Source organism: Lampris incognitus, chromosome 5 (genome assembly GCF_029633865.1).
Source record: "Lampris incognitus isolate fLamInc1 chromosome 5, fLamInc1.hap2, whole genome shotgun sequence".
NCBI lineage: Eukaryota > Metazoa > Chordata > Actinopteri > Lampriformes > Lampridae > Lampris > Lampris incognitus.
Genome location: NC_079215.1, coordinates 10322952 through 10343394, shown reverse-complemented (window position 1 = coordinate 10343394; position 20443 = coordinate 10322952). Strand labels below are relative to the sequence as shown.

The following is a 20443-nucleotide window of genomic DNA, read 5'->3' as shown; positions in this document are numbered from 1 at the left end:
CCTTCATCCTCAACCCCCCCCCCCCCTCCATAAATCACTTCTTTGGAACAACAGTGATATTACCATTAGGAATAAATCCTTGTTTTGTTTTTTGTTTTTTTTGTTTTCCTAAATGGCTTCACAGTCATATTCATCACATTCTGAACCTCTGACGATTTTGGCTTCGACGGTGTTTTTAAGCCCCCAGCGTGCTCCTCCAGGCAGCGCTGCATGGAAGCCACTCCCCGCCCCCAACAGTTTCATCCAATCACAGCACTGGTTAGGGTTAGCGCCAGTGCTGTGATTGGCTGAAACTGCAGGGGGCGGGGAGTGCCTGCCACGCAGCGCTTACCTTGAAGAGTACGCTGGGGGCTTAAAAACACCGTCGAGCTGCTTTTTGGGGAGCCGCCCCCTGTCTTCTTCTGCCCCTCGTTCAATACGTCACTTCCGCCGCCGCCGCCGCCGCGCGTCTCCGTTTCCAAGGGAGCGCAGCCGCGTCTTGTCCTGCTCCCCGCCGTTCTTCGTCGCGGAGCCGCGACTGCTTTTAAAAAAGGAGGGTGAAAGTTTTGGCAGGTTGTTGGAGCCAAACATGTCAAACGCCCATCGGACAAATGTGCTGGTCACATCCTGTCTGAAAACGCCCGTGGACCCGCACACCAAAGTTCCGCTGGCCTCGTACGAGCGGCAGAGAGCCCTGCCGTCCACCGCGGCTCATATGGACAACCGCCACTATGAAAAGGAAGTGAGTGAATAAAAAATCTCTCTCTCTCTCTCTCTCTCTCTCGCTCGCTCTCTCTCTCTCTCTCTCTCTCTCTCTGTGTTTAATTCATGGAGATATATGTGTTCGCATGACTATGGAGGTTAAACTATTGTGATCAACTTGTATATTAATATTTAAATGTGAACTTGTTTGTGGCATCGATTTTCCTCAAGTAGAACAAGTATCTATCTATCTATCTATCTATCTATCTATCTATCTATCTATCTATCTATCTATCTATCTATCTATCTATCTATCTATCCGTTTGTCTCTGTCTATCTATCCACCCATCCATCCATCTATCCATCTGTCTGTCTGTCTGTCTGTCCGTCCGTCTATCTATCTATCTGTCTATCCGTCCGTCCGTCTGTCCATCTATCTATCTATCTATCTATCTATCTATCTATCTATCTATCTATCTATCTATCTATCTATCTATCTATCTATCTATCTATCTATCTATCTATCTATCTACCTACCTATCTACCCATCCATCCATCTATCTATCTGTCTATCTATCCGTCTGTCTGTCCATCTATCTATCTATCTATCTATCTATCTATCTATCTATCTATCTATCTATCTATCTATCTATCTATCTATCTATCTATCTATCTATCTATCTATCTATCCTAATTAATGATTTTGTTTGCGGCGTGCCATAGACCACTGTATTTTCTCTTTAATTCCCTCCCTATTTTATGTCCTGTCTCATTAATGCTTACAGAGTCTTGACATGTTTATGCAAAACAAATATTACTTAAATACAATTGTTTCCCCCAGAAACACACACACACACACACACACACACACACACACACACACAATTTCAATGTTTTCAGTGAAACGTGCCTAGGCAGCCTGTACCATAGAGATAAAATAAACCAGTCATTATATTGTAACTTAATTCCTAAAACATATTCACACCATACGACAGCAGAGTCAAAGGAATAGGACTAAAGTATTCCTATACAACTTCTCCTGTTTTTCCGGTTAACTGGTTCTTGACATTTTAAGGTCAATCTGTATGGGCTGGAGAGGGATTTGAGCTGTTAGCAGCAATTTGTTGGCCCGACTATTTTTGGCCACCGGCCTGAGCTAGATTACTAGGCGTCACAATGGACTCATAATCCCAAATGCTTCATTTCTCGCTGCCATGACACCAAAACCTTCTCTGCAGGTGAAATGTACCTACCCTTATCACGTCCAAAATAAACGAATGTCTGACACATTGTAATAACACATGTAGCAGAAATGGAGGTTATCATCATATGACATCGAATGCCTACCAGTTGAGCCTTCATGCTTTGTTAGGCAGCCACGCGCAGCCATATGGCCACTCTAACTGCCCTAGCCAGGGATAATGGGCTTAGACCCAGGAGGAGACATTTGTAATCATGCTGTGCTTCAAACTGGGGCTAGTCAACCCAGGAGGGACCTAGTGGTCAGAGAGACTTTCCTGTACCCAGATGGCACCGAGTTCGATTTTGCATGCTGAAGTGCCTTTTGACAATACATCCAAATCACCGTGAATTTGAGAATCAAATGGCACTGCTCTGCTCCTTATAAAGACCTGAATCTGAACCTTCCTGTCGAGAGAACGACAAAGTCCCCATCAGGGGTCAAGAAGGGATCACAAGAATAATCTGTCATTTGGTTTTAAAGTCTTTGAGAACTTTAGTTATTGCCCGTTGTAAAGACTCTGTATTTGACAGCCTAAAAGGAAACTTACACATCCATGGTTTTGATTTCTGGTCGCACAAAGTATTGTTAGCAAATGTTTCATATGACCTCTGACCCTTTCAGATGGAGTGCGAGGACTCAGGTTCTGAGTTCAGTGATGGGGACCTGGAAGAAAATAACAGCCCTCTGATGGTCAGGGACCACATCAACCTGCACGAAATCTTCTCCTCCAATGAGGAATACTACAGCAAACTAGAAGAGCTGAAGAAGGCGCACCTCCGCACCATGGCCGAGCTAGAGGGCATGTACCGCAAGAAACTGCAGCTTAAGTGCAAGGATCCCATAGACATGACACATGAGGCAGGGCACAGGTGTGTGACTTCTTCACATCACTGACTCATGTATATGAGGAAAAGTATATGAACCGTAATGTATGAAACCAGTTTGAGTGTGTGTGAAAGACAGAGGGTGTGAGAGAGAGAAAATGCATCTACACAGTAAGATCTTTGCTTTAACGGATAATACTGAGCAATGAAACAAAAAGTTGAGTGTCAGGGAGACTCCTTAAATAAAGTTGGCATGAAGGGGGCACTATATTTCATGTCCAACTGTAATGAGCAGAGTCTTCTTACCAGTTTAACTCCTGATCAAACTTGTGTCCAGAAGTGGTAAGGAGCTACGTCAGTTAAGACATTTTAAAACAGGTCAACAGAGGTACCATAACTGCCAAAATGTATATTGCTTAACCACTGGTTCTCAATCAGGTCCTCAGATACCACCAGTATTGCTGGTTTTCCATTATTATCAGTAATCATAATAATAATAATAAACTTTGTTTACAAAGCACCTTTCAAAACACAGTTACAAAGTGCTTTAAAATAAAAACAGAAAATTAACTAAAATCCATAAAAATTAACTAATTATAAAACACAAATGAAGCAAAATAAAAAATTCAAAATAAAAAACCTGAAATTAAAACAAATATAATCTGGTGAAATACGGAGGCAGCTCAGGTAAAACCAGGATATGCTTTCCGATAAAATTACATTTTAAGAAGAGACTTAACAGAAGACACGGACTCGGACAGCCTTATCTCCTCGGGCAGGTCGTTCCAGAGCCTCGGGGCCCTGATGGCCAAGGCTATGTACCTTTTAGTTTTCAGCCTGGACTCGGGGAGAGACAGAAGACCTCTGCCCGAGCATCTCAAACTACGCAAAGTTTCAAAAGGGATTAAAAGATCTAAAATATAATGTGGAGCCAGGTCATGAAGCGCCTTGAAGGAAATCGATAAGATCTTAAAATCAACCCTAAAACAAACAGGGAGCCAATGTAAAGAGGCTAAAACAGGTGTGATGTGGCCATGCCTCTTAGTTCTAATTAAAAGTCTGGCAGCTGGGCATCCGGGTAGTGTAGCAGTCTATTCCGTTGCCTACCAACACGGTGATCGCTGGTTCGAATCCGCGTGTTATCTCTGGCTTGGTCGGGCATCCCTACAGACACAATTGGCTGTGTCTGCGGGTGGGAAGCCCAGTAACGTGCAGTGAGGTCCATGGCTGGGTAGGCAGTGAACTATATTTATTTGTGCCAGAGAGAGGCACAAGCAGACTCTGCCTCAGCAGCCTGCATTCATGAATGCTACTTTAGGAGCAAGCCATCCTGAATAGCGCATGCCTTTTACTGATAAAACAACAAGTTTTACATTATTTTTTTTAAATTATTTTTTACAACAATCTTAACAAATTAAAGCTAAAATAACCAAATAAATATGTTACTGTCAGGTTTTTTCTTTTTCTTTTCTTATTAAGCCTGGTGAGGCACTGCCTACTTTGCCTCCCCTGACTCCACATCACTGGAAGCCCGATGTGGGTATGTGTCCTGGTCGCTGCACTAGCACCTCCTCTGGTCAGTCAGGGCGCCTGTTCGGGGGGAGGGGGGGGATAGCATGATCCTCCCACGTGCTATGTCCTCCTGGTGAAACTCCTCACTGTCAAGTGAAAAGAAGCGGCTGGCGACTCCACATGTATCAGAGGAGGCATTGTAAAGCGACTTTGAGTGTTAGAAAAGCGCTATATAAGTTTGATTTATTATTGTTATAAATTATTTATTTATTTATTTATTTATTTATTTATTATTATTATTATGTGGTAGTCTGCAGCCCTCCCTGGATCGGCAGAGGGGGTGGAGCAGTGACCGGGACGGCTCGGAAGAGTGGGGTCATTGACCGGATGCAATTGGGGGGTGGGGGGTCTGGCGGCTGAGCCAGCTCTTGTTAGAAGGTCATTAGTGACTTTGAGAAGGGCCGTCTCAGTGCCGTGATACTGATGGAATCCTGATTGAAACTTTTCAAAGACACTATTTTTTTTCCACAGCAGCAAGAAGCTGCTTAGAAACAAATTGTTTCAAGAATCTTAGAAATAAAAGTTAGTTTAGAAATCGGACGATGATTATCTAGGAGTGTAGAATCAAGCCAACGTTTCTTTAGGACTGGTTGGACACAACCAGTAGACAGTGAGCTGTTCAAAACAGAAACCAAATGGGGTCCAATAAGATAAGATAAGATGTACTTTATTAATCCTCATGGGGAAATTCATCCTCTGCATTTAACCTATCCTAAAACACACACTGGAAGCAGTGTGCAGCCATGTAACTAGGAGCAGTGAGCAGCCGCCGTGCAGCACCCGGGGACTAACTCCAGTTCTTCTTGCCATGCCTCAGTCAGGGGCACAGAGAGGAGTATTAAACCTATGCATGTCGTTTAATGGTGGGAGGAAACCGGAGCACCCGGAGGAAACCCACACAGACACGGGGGGAACATGCAAACTCCACACGGAAAGGACTTGAGACGGCCTGAGGTTCACCAGGACCTTCTTGCTGTGAGGCAACAGTGCTAGCCACTGCGCCACCATGCTGCCAATACATTCCATTGCTTCAAATAAAAATGTAGTTGGAATTATGTCAAGGGGGTTGGAGGATATTCTCATAAGAGACATGATTTCTAGAAGTTCAGGCAGAGTAACAGGAAATATAGTTCAAAGTGTCCTGGTGCGGGTGGTCAACATCTAAAAAGGTAGGATTGGGGATAATATTAAGCCTTATTGACTCCACCTTTAAAAAACTTAAAGACTTCACGATAAGCATCACAATCAGCGGGGTGTCCGGGTAGCATAGCGGTCTATTCTGTTGCCTACCAACACAGGGATCGCTGGTTCGGATCCCCGTGTTACCTCCAACTCGCTCGGGCATCCCTACAGACACAATTGACCGTGTCTGTGGGTGGGAAGCCGGATGTGGGTATGTGTCCTGGTCGCTGCACTAGCACCTCCTCTGGTCAGCTGGGGTACCTGTTCAGGGGTGGGGAGGGGGAACTGGGAGGGGGAACTGGGGGGGGGGGATAGCGTGATCCTCCCATGTGCTACGCCCCCCTGGCGAAACGCCTCACTGTCAGGTGAAAAGAAGCGGCCGGCGACTCCACATGTATTGGAGGAAGCATGTGGTAGTCTGCAGCCCTCCCCGGATCGGCAGAGGGGGTGGAGCAGTGACCGGGACAGCTCGGAAGAGTAAGGTAATTGGCCGGGTACAATTGGGGAGAAAAAGGGGGGAGGGAATCCATCCATCCATTATCCACACCACTTATCCTGTGTGACAGAAACTTACCAGTTATCCTTTAACCTAATGCACCCAAGCAGTACAGACCTTCTGTACTCCACGGATCCTCAGCACAAACATCTTTTGTAACTGACCTGTCCTTGACACATCCAGATAACACGCCATTCTACGTGACTCAAACCGACTCTAACCAGCCTGCTCTGGGTAGCAGACAGCTGCAGGCATCCTGCTTATCAGCTAGCTGCCAGCAACCTCCCCTATAAAGCATACACATTCCGACCCCTCACCATCAGACCTTGCAGGTTGCCTAGCTATTCTGTGTCTGATCCTTTCTGCAGAAAGCTCATTAAATTCTGATTTAACCAATCACACTTGCAAGACTCCTTACTTTCAGATTTCTGCCACAACTGCTCAGGGTCGTGGGGATCCTGGAGCCTATCCCAAGAGTAATTGGGCAGCAGGCAGGAAGACACCCTGGACAGGCCGCCATTCCATCACAGGGCCCACACCACACACACACACACACACACACACACACACACACACACACACACACACACACACACACACACACATACACACACACAGAAATAAGTTCAGAAAAGTAGCAAGTTTTTGCTTATTTCGCCATCCTATTATAAAGGACTAATAACTCTTTCATAGCCACGAAGGGGAACCGGAGACCTGATTTCTTCCATCTCCATTCTGCATTTCCTTTTACAGCTTCAAATACTACCGTTTAATCAGGGCTGTTTTCCAGTCTTTGAGTTAGATCCAGTCTTCAAGGGAGCTGTGAAATCTAAGGTTGAGGAACACAGAGAAGTGAAATAATTAGCCAAAATATTGGTGTAGGAGAGGTCAGGAAACATATTGCCATGGGAATTTAAACAGTGTACAGAACTTAGAGGTGCTACGCTCATTAAAGACGCAAGCGTGCTTAGAGCGGGATGCTTAGACGGTTATAAGTTTGGCCAGACACATGTTGTTGAAAGTTAAAAGATTTAGTGATATTTAAAAAATCAGTAGCAAGGACATTAGAAGACTCGTCAACGTGAATATTAAAATCACCACAAAGAACATTTCTGTCATAAATCAATACTGGATAAAAATTCAGGGAGCTCCATCAAAACAGAGCTAACTATTTTACCGGGTAGTTCATTTCATTCACCTGTTGTTCCAGTCCAGTTAGTCCTGTCTCTCTTTAGACCGGAATGAAATGAACAAACTGGTCAAATGAAAGCAGTACAGGGCGGTATACCTGAGGGCCTTTTTAAGAACACCCGCTCGATCTGTTGAATCAGGTTTTATTTAATGTGACACAAATGCCTCAAGGGTCAGGAATTGAAAGAATTGTACATTTGCTTTTCATTGGTGTGCGTATTCATCGTCTGTCACGTGATACCCCGCAGGTGCAGAAGGTCTTTTGAATAACCTGTCTGGCAAGATATTGATAATAATACAGAGCACCCTGGTGGCTCACCTGGTAGAGCGTGTACCGCACGAGGCTGAGTCTTTACTGCAGCAGCCTGGGTTCAAATCTGACCCGGGCCGTTTGCTGCACGTCATCCCCTCGCTCTCCACTGCCTTTCCTGTCTCTCTCAACTATCGCTATCGAATAAAGGTGGAAACTGCCCAAAAAAATATTCTTGAAAATAAAATAAATAAATAAACAAATAATGGGCGGCACGGTGGCACAGTGGTTTGCGCAGTCGCATCACAGCAAGAAGGTCCCCGTGGTAGTCCAACCTTGGGGGTCGTCCCAGGTCGTCCTCTGTGTGGAGTTTGCATGGTCTCCCCGTTTCTGCGTGGATTTCCTCTGGGTGCTCCGGTTTCCTCCCACAGTCCAAAAACATGCAGATCAGGTGACTCAGCCATACTAAATTGTCCCTAGATGTAAATGTGTGTGTGTGTGTGTGTGTTGGCCCTGTCATGGACTGGCGGCTTGTCCAGGGTGTCTCCCCGCCTGCTGCCTAATGACTGCTGGATAAGCTCCCGCGACCCCGGTTGGGATAAGCGGTTTGGATAATGAATGAATGATTGAATAATAGTGCTTATCAAGGATTACCTTTATTGATAGCACATTAAATCCCTTTTATACTGCTTTAATTTTAAGTAAATATATCTGCTCCTGTTGTAGCAAACATTCCAAACGCTTGGCTGTTTTGAACACAAACACTGAATGTTGGACCATGAATCCGTTTAACAGAACACCCATTTATATTTCTGTTTAGGTTACCGTGGGCGATAAACAGCCCATCTGCTCCGCGGCGTTTGAGGAAGTACCACTCTGCTATGGAGCTCAGGAGAGGCACTGGACAGTTGAACTCATCTGATGAAGAGGGAGCTGCAAATGACGATGTTGAGAAAGGTCTGCTCTCCTCTCCCAAGGAACACATCAAGAACATGTGGAAGGACTTCAAGCTGTCCCCTCTCAACCGCCATCTGTCCTGCTCCTCCCTCCAGAGCCTGCCAGGAAACGACGCCTCTGGCCAGAAGCATCCAAACAGGAAGGGTCAGAAGAGGCAGCTGGGTAAAGACACACAACGGCACCAGCGGAAACACAGGATGACCATCCCCAAACCATTCCAGATGACCCTTCGAGAGGCGGAGAAGCAGCGGCGCGGCATCAAGACACGTTCAGAGATCGAGCTTGAGAATGCGGAACTGCGGCGGCAGCTTGAGGAGCTAACAGAGTGCCAGAAGAAGTTCCGTGCCAGCCCCATGCCTGCACACGTGCATCTCCCACTCTACGAGGAGCTCCTGGAGCGGGATGAGGAGCGGCGGCGTGCGACACGTGAGGGAGAGGGGCAGCACCCGGGCACCATCCAGAAGCCCTTCAGCTTCCTGGAACGAGAACAACGGAAGAAAGAGCAAAAGGAGGAGCAGCTCCGCCAACTCCAGTCCTCTCAGGAGAAGGTGAAGCCCTTCAAGGCCAAGCCAGTGCCCAGGGCTGTGTATGCAACAGCATCCGGGGAGCAGATGAAAGAGGAGCAGCTGTATCGGTCCATCAAGATGCAGATGAGGGCGAAGGAGATGCTTTCCAGCTCATCAATGCCCCCCAGCATGCTGACGCGAAGGCTCAGTGAGCGAAAGAAGACCAATGACACAGCAGATGGAAACAACACCTTTTCCCACAGCCCGAAGATCAAAAGACATGTCCCAGACTTCGATGCCAGTTACCGCCGCTTCCAGATGCATCTAGAAAGCCGAAAGGAGGTGAGGCCTGTGACTGCATGTGAACCCTTTCAGTTGAGGACGTCGCATATCTCCTCGCACCGTGAGCGCATCCTGGCTGACATTGAGAAGGAGCAGACCAGCCCCAGAATGACCCGATGGCCCCATTTGAACTCAAGCCCCGTCTGCACCCCAAACTCCAGCCTCTGTTCCTCCCTCTCTGGCAGTCTGGAGCTCCTGCCAGCCAAAGTCACAGATGCCACCAAGAAGCGTCAGGAGGCTGTGAGGTACAGTCATAGAAACCACAAGGGTTGCCTCTTTTTAAAGGAGTTAGTGAGAGTTTCCGAATGTAGGTGACTTGTTTAGATATAGCCATCCTTAAAATTATAATTCCTTGTTTGACTCCCCAATGAAAGAAACCTTCTGGACATTCCTCCCTTTGTTTACCCAACTTTTCTTACTTCCAACCCAGCACCTGCTCCAAAAGACATTGCTTCACGAAATCCCCAAGTTCCTCCACCCCACTCTCCTCCTCCCCAAACCCCAACTGAGTCAAAACCCTCCTCCACACCTGTCCGTCATCTGTGACCAGATTGTCTCCTTAAGATAGAAAGGTGCTTGAGCAGAGGAAAAAGGCAGCAGAGGAGGAGGAAAGCTGGCGAGAAAGGCAGAGGCAGCGGGAGAGGAAGCTGCAGAAGGTGGTGCTGAAGCGAGCACAGGCCAACGATCCCCACCTAGCGCTCTCACAGACCAACCAGGCCAAGCTCAAAGAGTTCAGGTACCCCAAAGACCCAGGCTGTGTCCCAATACTCTGCTACATACTACATACTACTAAGAGAATATAGTGCATACTAACAATACTACCTCCTTTTTAGTACTTACTATCCCTTAAAATGCATTTAGCATGCACGCCACTTCTATCTAATAGTAGAAACAACAACAACCGGATATCTGAAGCAAATATCTGCAATTTATGTCCATTCGCTGTACTCCCATTGCTTTTCACTCTGCTTTGACACCAAACAATTTTGGCCTCCTGAATGTGAGATCTCTTGGTAATAAGTCCCTCATCATTTATGACTATATTTTTTCTAATAATCTGAACTTTTTTATGATTACTGAGACATGGCTGTCCCCAGGGGACATTGCTACCCTGATTGAGACTAGGCCCCCTGATTTTGCATATTTTCATATTCCAAGGCCCTCTGGAAAAGGGTGGCCTAGCTGTTTTTTATAAGTTAGGTCTTAAGTGCCATCCTGTTACTTTTGGTAATTTTATCTCCTTTGAGGTTTTAAGTTTTTTAATCACTGGCCCTCCTACTTTACTCTGCATCTTAATTTATAGACCCCAATTCAGTTAGTTTTATTTCTGAGTTTTCTGAGCTTTTGTCTATTGTCATGCCAAAATATGACAGGGTGCTGATTCTTGGTGATTTTAATATTCATGTATGTTGTCCTTCCCATTCCCTGACTTCACATTTTTTAGATCTTATAGACTCCTAACCTCATTCAATCTGTTAAAGGGGCCACACATTCCAATGGTCACATTTTAGACCTTGTACTCTCTGGTTTCTCGAGTGTCTTAATCTGGTGGATATGCTTGTAACTGACCATAAAGCTGTTGTTTTCAAAGTTCCATTACAGCTCTCTATTCCTAGTTGCTATCCTAAAACATGCTCTTGCATTCTCAATACTTAGCTCCTTCTGCAGTTAAATTCTGTGATGCTTTCATTTCATCATCCTTTAATCCCTCTATATTGCCTCTCAATCCAGATCCACTGCTAAATTCATTCAGTGATCAGTGCCTATCCATCCTTGACCAAATTGCACTATTTAAAACTAGGAAACAAAAATCAAATAACTTCCCCTGGCTGAACGAGCACACTCGTGCCCTTAGAAGACTCTGTAGAAAATCTGAACGACAATGTAAGGTCAGCAAGTCCGAATTAGCACATAACCTTAAACCAAATGTTAATTTTCTACAAGGCAGTTAAGGATGTGAGATCAGCTTACTTCTCTGAATTGATATCTAGAAATAACCACAATCCGGACTTCCGGTTATGGCATGGTGCTAAGAGGTCGCAACATTTCAGCTCTGCTGCTGGCATGTAATTGATCCTGCAATACTGACCAGAATTTTATTCAAAGACAAGCAACACATATCTCAGAATACTGGATATTAAAAAATGTCATGAAAAGGAGGCAAAAAAGACAAAAGGAAATCACGATATGAGGACAAATATTTTGGAGGGTGAAGAAAGGGAGATGGCAAAATATCAGACTCAGGCGAGAATACCGATCAAGATGTCATGAAAGCCATAATTACCTTGAAAAGAGGACTCTGTAAGAAAATTGATATGATGCAAGCAACAATTATTGCTATAAGAAAGCAGGTACAGGAATGCACAGGGTGCATAACGCATGCGGAACAGCGGATTTCTGACACTGAAGAAAACGTTAATGGGCTGATATCCAAAGTCGGCACATTGGAAAGCACCGTTAAAACTCTTACCAACAGGTTTGCCCCAGTGGCTCACTTGGTAGAGGGTATACCACTTAAAGCTGAATTCTTACCACAGCGGCCTGGGTTCGAATCCGGCCTGGGCCCTTTTCTGCATGTCGTCCCCTCTCTCTCCCCTCCCTTTCCTGACTCCCAGTCTATTATCACTATCTAATAATGGCGTAAAATGTCACAAAAAAAAAATTCTTACCAACAAAATGGAAGACTTGAAAGGCAGAAGCTGATGGAACAACATAAGACTAGTGGGCCTACTGGAGAAGGCAGAGGGCCAGGATACAATTACATTCCCTGGAAAAGTGGTTACCAGAAGCTCTGGGACTGGAACCGTGGGAGGTCTTGGTAATCGAGCGGGCTCATAGAATCGTTGCCCCGCCAAACAATGACTCGCAGAAGACATGTCCGAGAACAATTATTATGAAGTTTTTGAACTTTAAAGACAGGGAGCGAGTATTGAAGACAGCCACAGAATCAAAGGAAAAGTCCTATAAAACAACGAACAAGTCTGTTTTCACCCAGACCTCTCTGCTGGTGTACACAAGATGCAGCACTGCTATGATGGGGTGCGAAAGAAGTGGCGAGACAAGAGGATCCATAAGTACAGAATCATCTTTCTGGCGCTGCTCCTGGTGACACATGCTGAGAGGTCTCTCACTTTCCTAACCTCAGCTGAAGTGCACAAGTTTGTCCAGTCTCTTTGAATGATTGAGGCGGACCTGACAATTGAATGCTCCATCAGAAGAATGTAGTGATTATTCTATTTTATATCACTTTCACACAAGGTAATATCCATTCCATCCATTTTCCAAACCGCTTATCCTGCTCTCAGAGTCGCGGGGATGCTGTAGCCTAACCCAGCAGTCAATATATATATATATATATATATATATATATATATATACTCACACAGCTCACACAGCTCAACACAGTTGAGCTGTGTTGAGTGATGAATAATTTCTCTTAATAAACGTTGTGTCCAGATGAACTGATTCAGCTTTCTTTGATTGTCTTACCTGGATTATTGAGCATGCATAAGAAAAAAATCTTTTAGACTTAAGGTGCTGCCTTTGACACAGTCAATCACGGTATTCTCTTACATCTCTTAGAAACTTGGGTAGGCATCAAGGGCTTGGCTCTTGGTTTATTACGCTCTTACCTCTCCAACAGAACTTTTCCTGTTGTTCTGGGTAACTACTTCCACGATGGCTCAGTTGAGTTGTGATGTTCCTCAAGTGTTCCTAGGAATCTTGGGGTAATATTCGATGCTAACCTCGGCTTTGATAATCAAATCAAACATGTTGTTCAGTCATGCTTTCTCCAGCTCAAGAAAATCTCTAAAATTAGGTCATTTTTATCAATTGCCGATCTGCAAAAACTTGTACAAGCTTTAACTATTCCTGGCCTGATTATTACAACACACTTTACTCGGGTATCAGCAAGGGCTCCCTCCACCATCCGCAGTTGGTACAAAACGCCGCTGCTCCGCTCATTACGGGGATAAAAAGGCATGACCATGTCACTCCTGTACTTGCTTCCCTACACTGGCTCCCTGTTATATTTCAAATTGATTTTAAACATTTTTTGCTCACTTTTAAGGCCTTAAACGGTCTTGCTCCTACATACATTTCCAATTTATTGACCTGATGTATGCCCTCTTGACCATTAAGATCCACAGATGGAGCCCTGCTGGTTATTCCCAGGTCTCGGTTTGTTTCAAAGGGTGACAGGCTTTTGCTGTTAGAGCCCCCACACAATGGACCTCTCTTCCCATTGAACTCAGACAAACCAATCTCTAGCTTCTTTTAAATCTCATCGTAAAACTTTTCTTTTTATGAAAGCTTTTGCAAATGTTTGATATTTGTTTTTATATATATACTGTTTTTATTTTTGCTCTTACTTATTTAACAACTTAACACTTGCTCTCTTCCCTTTTTCTTCTATTTTACAGTTTTATTGGTTTGTGCTTTTTAATTTATTCTCATACAAATGTTTTTCTGGGTGGGGGTAATTTTTATAACCCTGTTTAGAAAAGTGCTATATAAATAAAGTTTATTGTCTTAAATCTATTATACTCTCCCTCAGTCTACAAGTAGAATTTTTCTCTTTTATCTTATAGGAAAAACATTCAAAATACAACATACATGTATTAAACCAATAGAGAAATAAAATGTTTCACAAACCCATCGAACTCAATAGAATCAAAGAGGATAAGAATTAAAAATGAAAACACAGGTAGTTGTGTTGCTGTCAAGCCCACTGAGGCAAATTTGTAATTTGTGATATTGGACTATACAAATAAAATGGATTTGATTTGATTAGACAAGACAGAACATGGTGAGGTAACCTGTAGGCTTTGGCATGGCTTCCAACCTACAGACCCCCCACCCAATTAAAGAAATCAAACAAAAAATACACATATATCATACACACTACACTATTTAACCAAAATCCAACATCCCCCTCCCTCCTTCCCCAATCACAGTAAAAGTGCTCCCCTCCACAAATCCACTAGTAAACCCTTCTTGTCTAACATAACTAAACAACATAATAACATCTCTTTCCATTATACTCTTAAAAATATTCCACACCTCAGCTTTCCTCTTTTCGTAACAGGCTATATTCCTTGCATGGCTTAAAACATAATTTAATAGATTAACATTACATCCGTTCACTTTGCCATTCACCCCAAACAACCACAATTCTCTCCATTCATTCTGTCAACAAACCACTTCTCCAACAACTACTTATTACTTCCTTCATTTTCAACATGTATCCCTCCAGCTCACAACACTCAACAAACTCATGCATAAATGCTTCCACTCCCACACCACACACATCACATTCTTTCTTCACATTCACTTCAGACTTACTGATTATTACATTATTGAAAACCCTATTGTGTCTTAATAAAGAGTCAAAATTCTCACATTCAGCTCTGTTCCACTTCACTCTCAGATTCCTCCATATCCTCCCTACGTCCATCTCATTCATAACCCCCTCCCACACTTTCTCCGCAGCCGGTCTTCTCACTTCCTCCCCTCTTAAACATCTACACATCACTGTCGTTTTCACACTCATCAGACCCACTCTCCTCTCTCCTTCTCCCACATGCATTTCTGTCCCTCCTTCCTCATCCAACACAGCCTCTGTCTCACTCATACTGACCCATTCTCTCAGCATCCTCCCCTTGATCTTTCCCATCATCCTCTCCGCTGCTCCCAACCTTATTTCATCACCCCTTCCCCTCACTTCATCTGCCAGTACCTGTGCCCTCGTAAACCTTGGTAGATACTCGTACACCAAATCCCTTATCTTTCTAAACCCCACTCTCCAAATCACCCTGTTGTAGACTGTGTTCCCCTCAAATGTGATTTTTGGATTTAAAAACACTGGTTGTTCCCACACCTGCTTCACATTCGGACATTCATACTGCACACGTTTCACAAACTCTCCCCACATTCCCAGCACCTCCTTGTAAAACTCAGACACTCCACTCAACATACCGTTCTTCATTTGCATATCGTCACCTTCTTAAAATAATGGCCTAAGTCCTATTTTCAAGTTTTTCAAAAAACAATAAACTGAAACAAATTTGTTTCAGTTTATATTCTGTTATATTCTATATTCTGTTGTGACTGTTCTGGGATGTAGCTAACTGCGTTGTATGACATCAGAGGCGGCGGGTTTACTGGTCGAGTCTCACAGAACAAGGAGCTAATGCCTACGTATGTGTTTCTGTGTAAGGAAACAAGATCTGCAGCGCAGGAAGGAATACCAGCAGGAGATTAAAGAGATCCGGGAGAGGGTGAAGGGGAGACCCCTGCTGCTGGAGCAGGTTGCACAGGTGAGCCGAGAAATCAGCCGTCACTGTTATTTGTAGTACCGGTGTGTACTACTCCCTTCAGAGGACAGCACAAACAGGCTCTAACAGGTACTATTTAATGAAGATGCCAGTTGGGGACCTGTGAGGCATCTGTTTCTCAAACTAGAGACTCTAATGTACTTATCTTCTTGCTCAGTTGTGCAACGCGGCCTCCCACTTCTTTTTCTACTCTGGTTAGAGCCTGTTTGCGCTGTCCTCTGAAGGGAGTAGTACACACCGGTGTAGGAAATCTTCAATTTCTTAGCAATTTCTCGCATGGAATAGCCTTCATTTCTAAGAACAAGAATAGACTGTCGAGTTTCAGATGAAAGTTCTCTTTTTCTGGCCATTTTGAGCGTTTAATTGACCCCACAAATGTGATGCTCCAGAAACTCAATCTGCTCAAAGAAGTGCCCATCCAACCAATCCAACTTGTGGGAGCTGCTTCTGGAAGCGTGGGGTGCAATTTCTCCAGATTACCTCAACAAATTAACAGCTAGAATGCCAAAGGTCTGCAATGCTGTAATTGCTGCAAATGGAGGATTCTTTGACGAAAGCAAAGTTTGATGTAAAAAAAATCTTATTTCAAATACAAATCATTATTTCTAACCTTGTCAATGTCTTGACTCTATTTTCTATTCATTTCACAACATATGGTGGTGAATAAGTGTGACTTTTCATGGAAAACACGAAATTGTTTGGGTGATCCCAAACTTTTGAACGGTAGTGTATATATATATATATATATATATATATATATATATATATATATATATATATATACACACACACACACACACACACATACATACACATATATATACATATATATATATGGTTATACAATACAAACAAATAACTGTTTTAACCAATTTTCTGACAATTGTAACAATTAACTGATGAGTTGGCTTTATATGTCAGCTGACAAATGAAGAGTAATATGAGTAAAGCAAGTTAAGTTTGATATTTCTTTGGAGGATTTAGTCTCGAAAGAAACGGCACGGTGGCGCAGTGGTTAGCGCAGTCGCCTCACAGCAGGAAGGTCCTGGGTTCGAACCCTGGGGTTGTCCAACCTTGGGGCATCATCCCGGGTCGCCCTCTGTGTGGAGTTTGCATGTTCTCCCCGTGTCTGCGTGGGTTTCTTCCGTGTGCTCTGGTTTCATCCCACAGTCCAAACACATGTAGGGCAGGTGAATCAGCCGTACTAAATTGTCCCTAGGTGTGTGTGTGTGTGTGTGTGTGTGTGTGTGTGTGTGTGTGTGTGTGTGTGTGTGTGTGTGTGTGTGTGTGTGTGTGTGTGTGTGTGTGTGTGTGTGTGTGTGTGTGTGTGAGAGATGGCCTGGCGGCCTGTCCAGGGTGTCTCCCCTCCTGCCATTCAATGACTGCTGGGATAGGCTCCAGCATCCCGTGACCTGAATTCGGATAAGTGGCTTGGATAATGGATGGGTGGATGTAGTATATACGTGTGTGTGTGTGTGTGTGTGTATGAGAGATAGGCAATAATTGTATGAGTTACAATAGGATGTTATAAATTGTGTAGTCTCTACAAAAGATTCTATGTAATAAACAAATCAAAATTTCAAAATACAAATTCCATAGTTGGACAAGCAAAGCTGAATTGAAACAAAGACGTATTCAGTTTTCTGGCTTATTAACCACCTAAGAGGGAACTGAACCTGAACTTCCACCATATTTTACATCAGATGCACTTAGAGGCCCATGTGAACTAGTAAAACACCATGGGATAATTTGTGAAGTCAATGATTTGTAAAGAGTCAAATAATTCTTTTTTTTAATACATTTATTTTCAAGGAAAACAATTCGAACTGAACATTACAATTGAAAGACTGTGATATTTTTTTTTAACATTTTAGCTTCCCCAAATCCTATTTACCCACATCCTGCTCCCCTCTATGTACTCCTACCCCATCCCACAGGCCCCTTCTCAGAACAGAATTAGACCACATTACAGTAGGTTAAATAAATATGAAAAAGGAAACAAAAGAAACAAAACATTTTTTGTTAGGTAAAAAAATAAAATGAAATAAAATAAAGAAGCGAGAAGTAAATAAAAGAATAACTACTGTACTAGCATCTGAACCATTTTAATGGTCTTTTTGGGCTTTATGAGGTTGAGTAACTGCTGGCTGTGTATGTGGTGGGCAAGCTGCAAGGTATTCGTTCACCCCAGGCCGGCGCAAGCTCGATTTCTATGGTGCCACCTCGCCAGGAGGGAGGCACTCAACATATTCAATCAGTGCCTTCCAGTGAGGATAAAACCTGTCAGAGGAGCCCCTCAGTGTAAACTTTATTTTTTTCCAGTTTAAGTAGAAACAAAATGTCCCGTAGCCACGCTTTAATGGAGGGTGGCTGAGAGGATTTCCAAAGGACGAGGATTTTTCTACGGGCGATTAAAGGGGCAAAGGCAATAACATTAGATTGGATAGCCGTTGTAGTGATTTTGTCTTGGGGGGGGCGGGGTTGTCTACCAAAGATTGCTGTGTGAGGGAACGGACAGATTTTCAACTTCAAAGTTTCTGAAATCATGTAAAAAAAAAAAAAGAATGCCAGAAGCCAGTTAGTTTGGAACATGACCAGAACATATGAGCCAAATCGCGAGGGGCTAGGGAACATCTTTCACAATTTTCATCCACTTTGCGTGGGTACAGTTTGGCGAGCTCAGCCTTGATATAATGGAGTCTATGAACTACTCTGAACTGTATGAGATGGAGCCTAGCACAACTAGTGGAGAAGCTGACAGCTCCCAGAGCCTTTTTCCAGAAAGCATCTGAAAAAGTGGTCTGCAGTTCTTTTTCCCAACAAACTCTAATCTTATCAATGACGACTCATCCGCTGGGGATAAAAAGTCGTAGAAATAGGAGACATGGACCTTGGATAAGGTTCCCAGCTTGAGTAATAAGTCTATGCTACTAGGACAGGGGATTTGAGGGAAGAGTGGGGAGTGAGTTTTGCCTAAATTAAGAATTATGAGATAATTATAAAATTGAAAAGAAAAAATAAAATAGAATGGATAATATGATTAAGGTTTCAATTGCAAAGTCAAACTGATGAACCGCCTGACATCAGAACTGCCACCTTGTGATCTGTTTCATTTTGCAATAACAGAGGAATGCCAAGCAGGCGGCGGAGAAGCGATATGTCGAAGCCCTGCGTGGTTGTGGTCTGACGGAGGATTCTATAAGCAGCAAGGTGCCCAAGTCCCACCAACCCGACAGCCCAAGATCCTCCCACAAGGCCTCCGTCTCCAGCCACTCCAGACCAAGGTAGACATCAGCGCACCGGTTATATCCCAATGCTGTATTTTATTATTTTGTGTTTGGTAAAGTGCTTTTATTTTACCATATTGTTATGCTTACTGCTATTATCATTATTACTATTGGTATTATTAGTACCATTCATTTACCTACATATTTTATTCATCATAGTCAGATCCATCCAAGTTCTTACATACCATCTATATCAAAGGTGTTGTCTAATTTTGCTTGAATCCTGATCTCCATTGTTCAGAGATATGAATAACGGCAAACCAAAGCAAACAGAACAAAAAAGGTTCACTTCATTCAGTTCCATTCCTCAATTCCTACTGATATTCCCTCAACATATTATGCTTCAGGAAAGGTGAAATATTACACTTAGCTCCTTTGAACCATGTCGTCGTGTAAAATGACATGATAATAAGAATAACACCATCCATCTAGTAGCATATTCATGGTAAATCATTCATCTCTTCACTACATAATCAGTATTTCATCAAATGTGAGGACCAAGTGCAGATACAAGTTAGCATGGGAAGGTATGTAGGCAGTAGTTAGGTATACATACCTTTACTGAAGGGAGGGACATCAGCTTATGCCTATACAGGTTAGTACATCGGGTCAAGATATGGCTTAATAAAGTCGCTTGTTGTCTGAACTGACCTTCCGTGTGACCGCTCAGTCCAGAACATGATGAAAAGTTTGCTACTGGTGAGAGTAACAATGGTTATTTCACTAATTTCTGTCTTTTGCTGGACTTCTTTGTCAGTGACAAGGAAGAGCATGATACGGGACACACGCCTGTTCATTACAGAAAGGTCTATCTGGATGAGGAGGATTTATGTGCAGACTCAGAAGAGCGGGAGGATCCGAGTGACAAATATGAACTGGACATGGAAGAAAGCGAAGGAGAGGACGTCAGACACTACACAGACGATGACGAGCAAAGTGATGACCGCCACGATTCTGATGACAGTTACCACTACTCAGACGACCATGAGAATTACTCAGACAACAGTGAACAGGACTCGGCCACGGAGGACAGGGAGCAGGATGGCGATCTCGCCAGTCGGTGTCACAGCCGTCATAGTGACAGAAGTCAGAACAGCCAAGGCTCTGACAGGGACAGCAGGGAAAAAATAAATAAGGCCAGTGATGAATAAGAGGAATGAAAAGGCTATTTCTTTTTCTGTCGCAGTGTCTACAAACTAGATAACATGCAAGAGATGTTGTGTACAAAAGCCAGTCGCCAAAAACCCCAAAAGAAGGCCAGAGTGCCACCACTGCCCTATAGTCACATTACACCTCGAATGTACCAATGATTAGAATTGAAATGAAAGCAGGAATTTTTATGTTGTATAGAATGTTAATGTTAAATTTATTAAAAATAACGGTTCTCGGGGGAGAAATGACATCCTACCACGACAGACTGCTCAACCTTTGACCGTTATATCGTGGATGCCCTTTATGGGAACGTTTTCGACAGTGATAAGGATTTACAGCATGGGAATCTGTCATATTCTGTAATTGTTTGACATATTTGTGCTTATTACTTTCAAACAAATCAAGACAAATAAAAAGCCATT

General features: G+C 43.5%; 1 protein-coding gene across 1 annotated transcript; it reads left to right on the top strand.

The window, feature by feature from the left end:
• Window positions 1–457: 457 nt before the first annotated feature.
• On the top strand, window positions 458–20443 carry fam161a (FAM161 centrosomal protein A). Its single transcript, XM_056280900.1, has 7 exons — window positions 458–721; window positions 2546–2793; window positions 8260–9489; window positions 9813–9980; window positions 15465–15564; window positions 18709–18866; window positions 19627–20443. Exons 1-7 carry the CDS (start codon window positions 569–571, stop codon window positions 20018–20020), a joined length of 2451 nt encoding a protein of 816 aa, XP_056136875.1. The 5' UTR covers window positions 458–568; the 3' UTR covers window positions 20021–20443.

Excerpts from the sequence above, each read along its gene's own strand:
- fam161a (XM_056280900.1), top strand. The coding sequence starts at position 569 with ATGTCAAACGCCCATCGGACAAATGTGCTGGTCACATCCTGTCTGAAA. Across the intron at positions 722-2,545 it reads ACCGCCACTATGAAAAGGAA|ATGGAGTGCGAGGACTCAGG; the intron begins GTGAGTGAATAA and ends TGACCCTTTCAG. Across the intron at positions 15,565-18,708 it reads TGCTGGAGCAGGTTGCACAG|AGGAATGCCAAGCAGGCGGC; the intron begins GTGAGCCGAGAA and ends TTGCAATAACAG.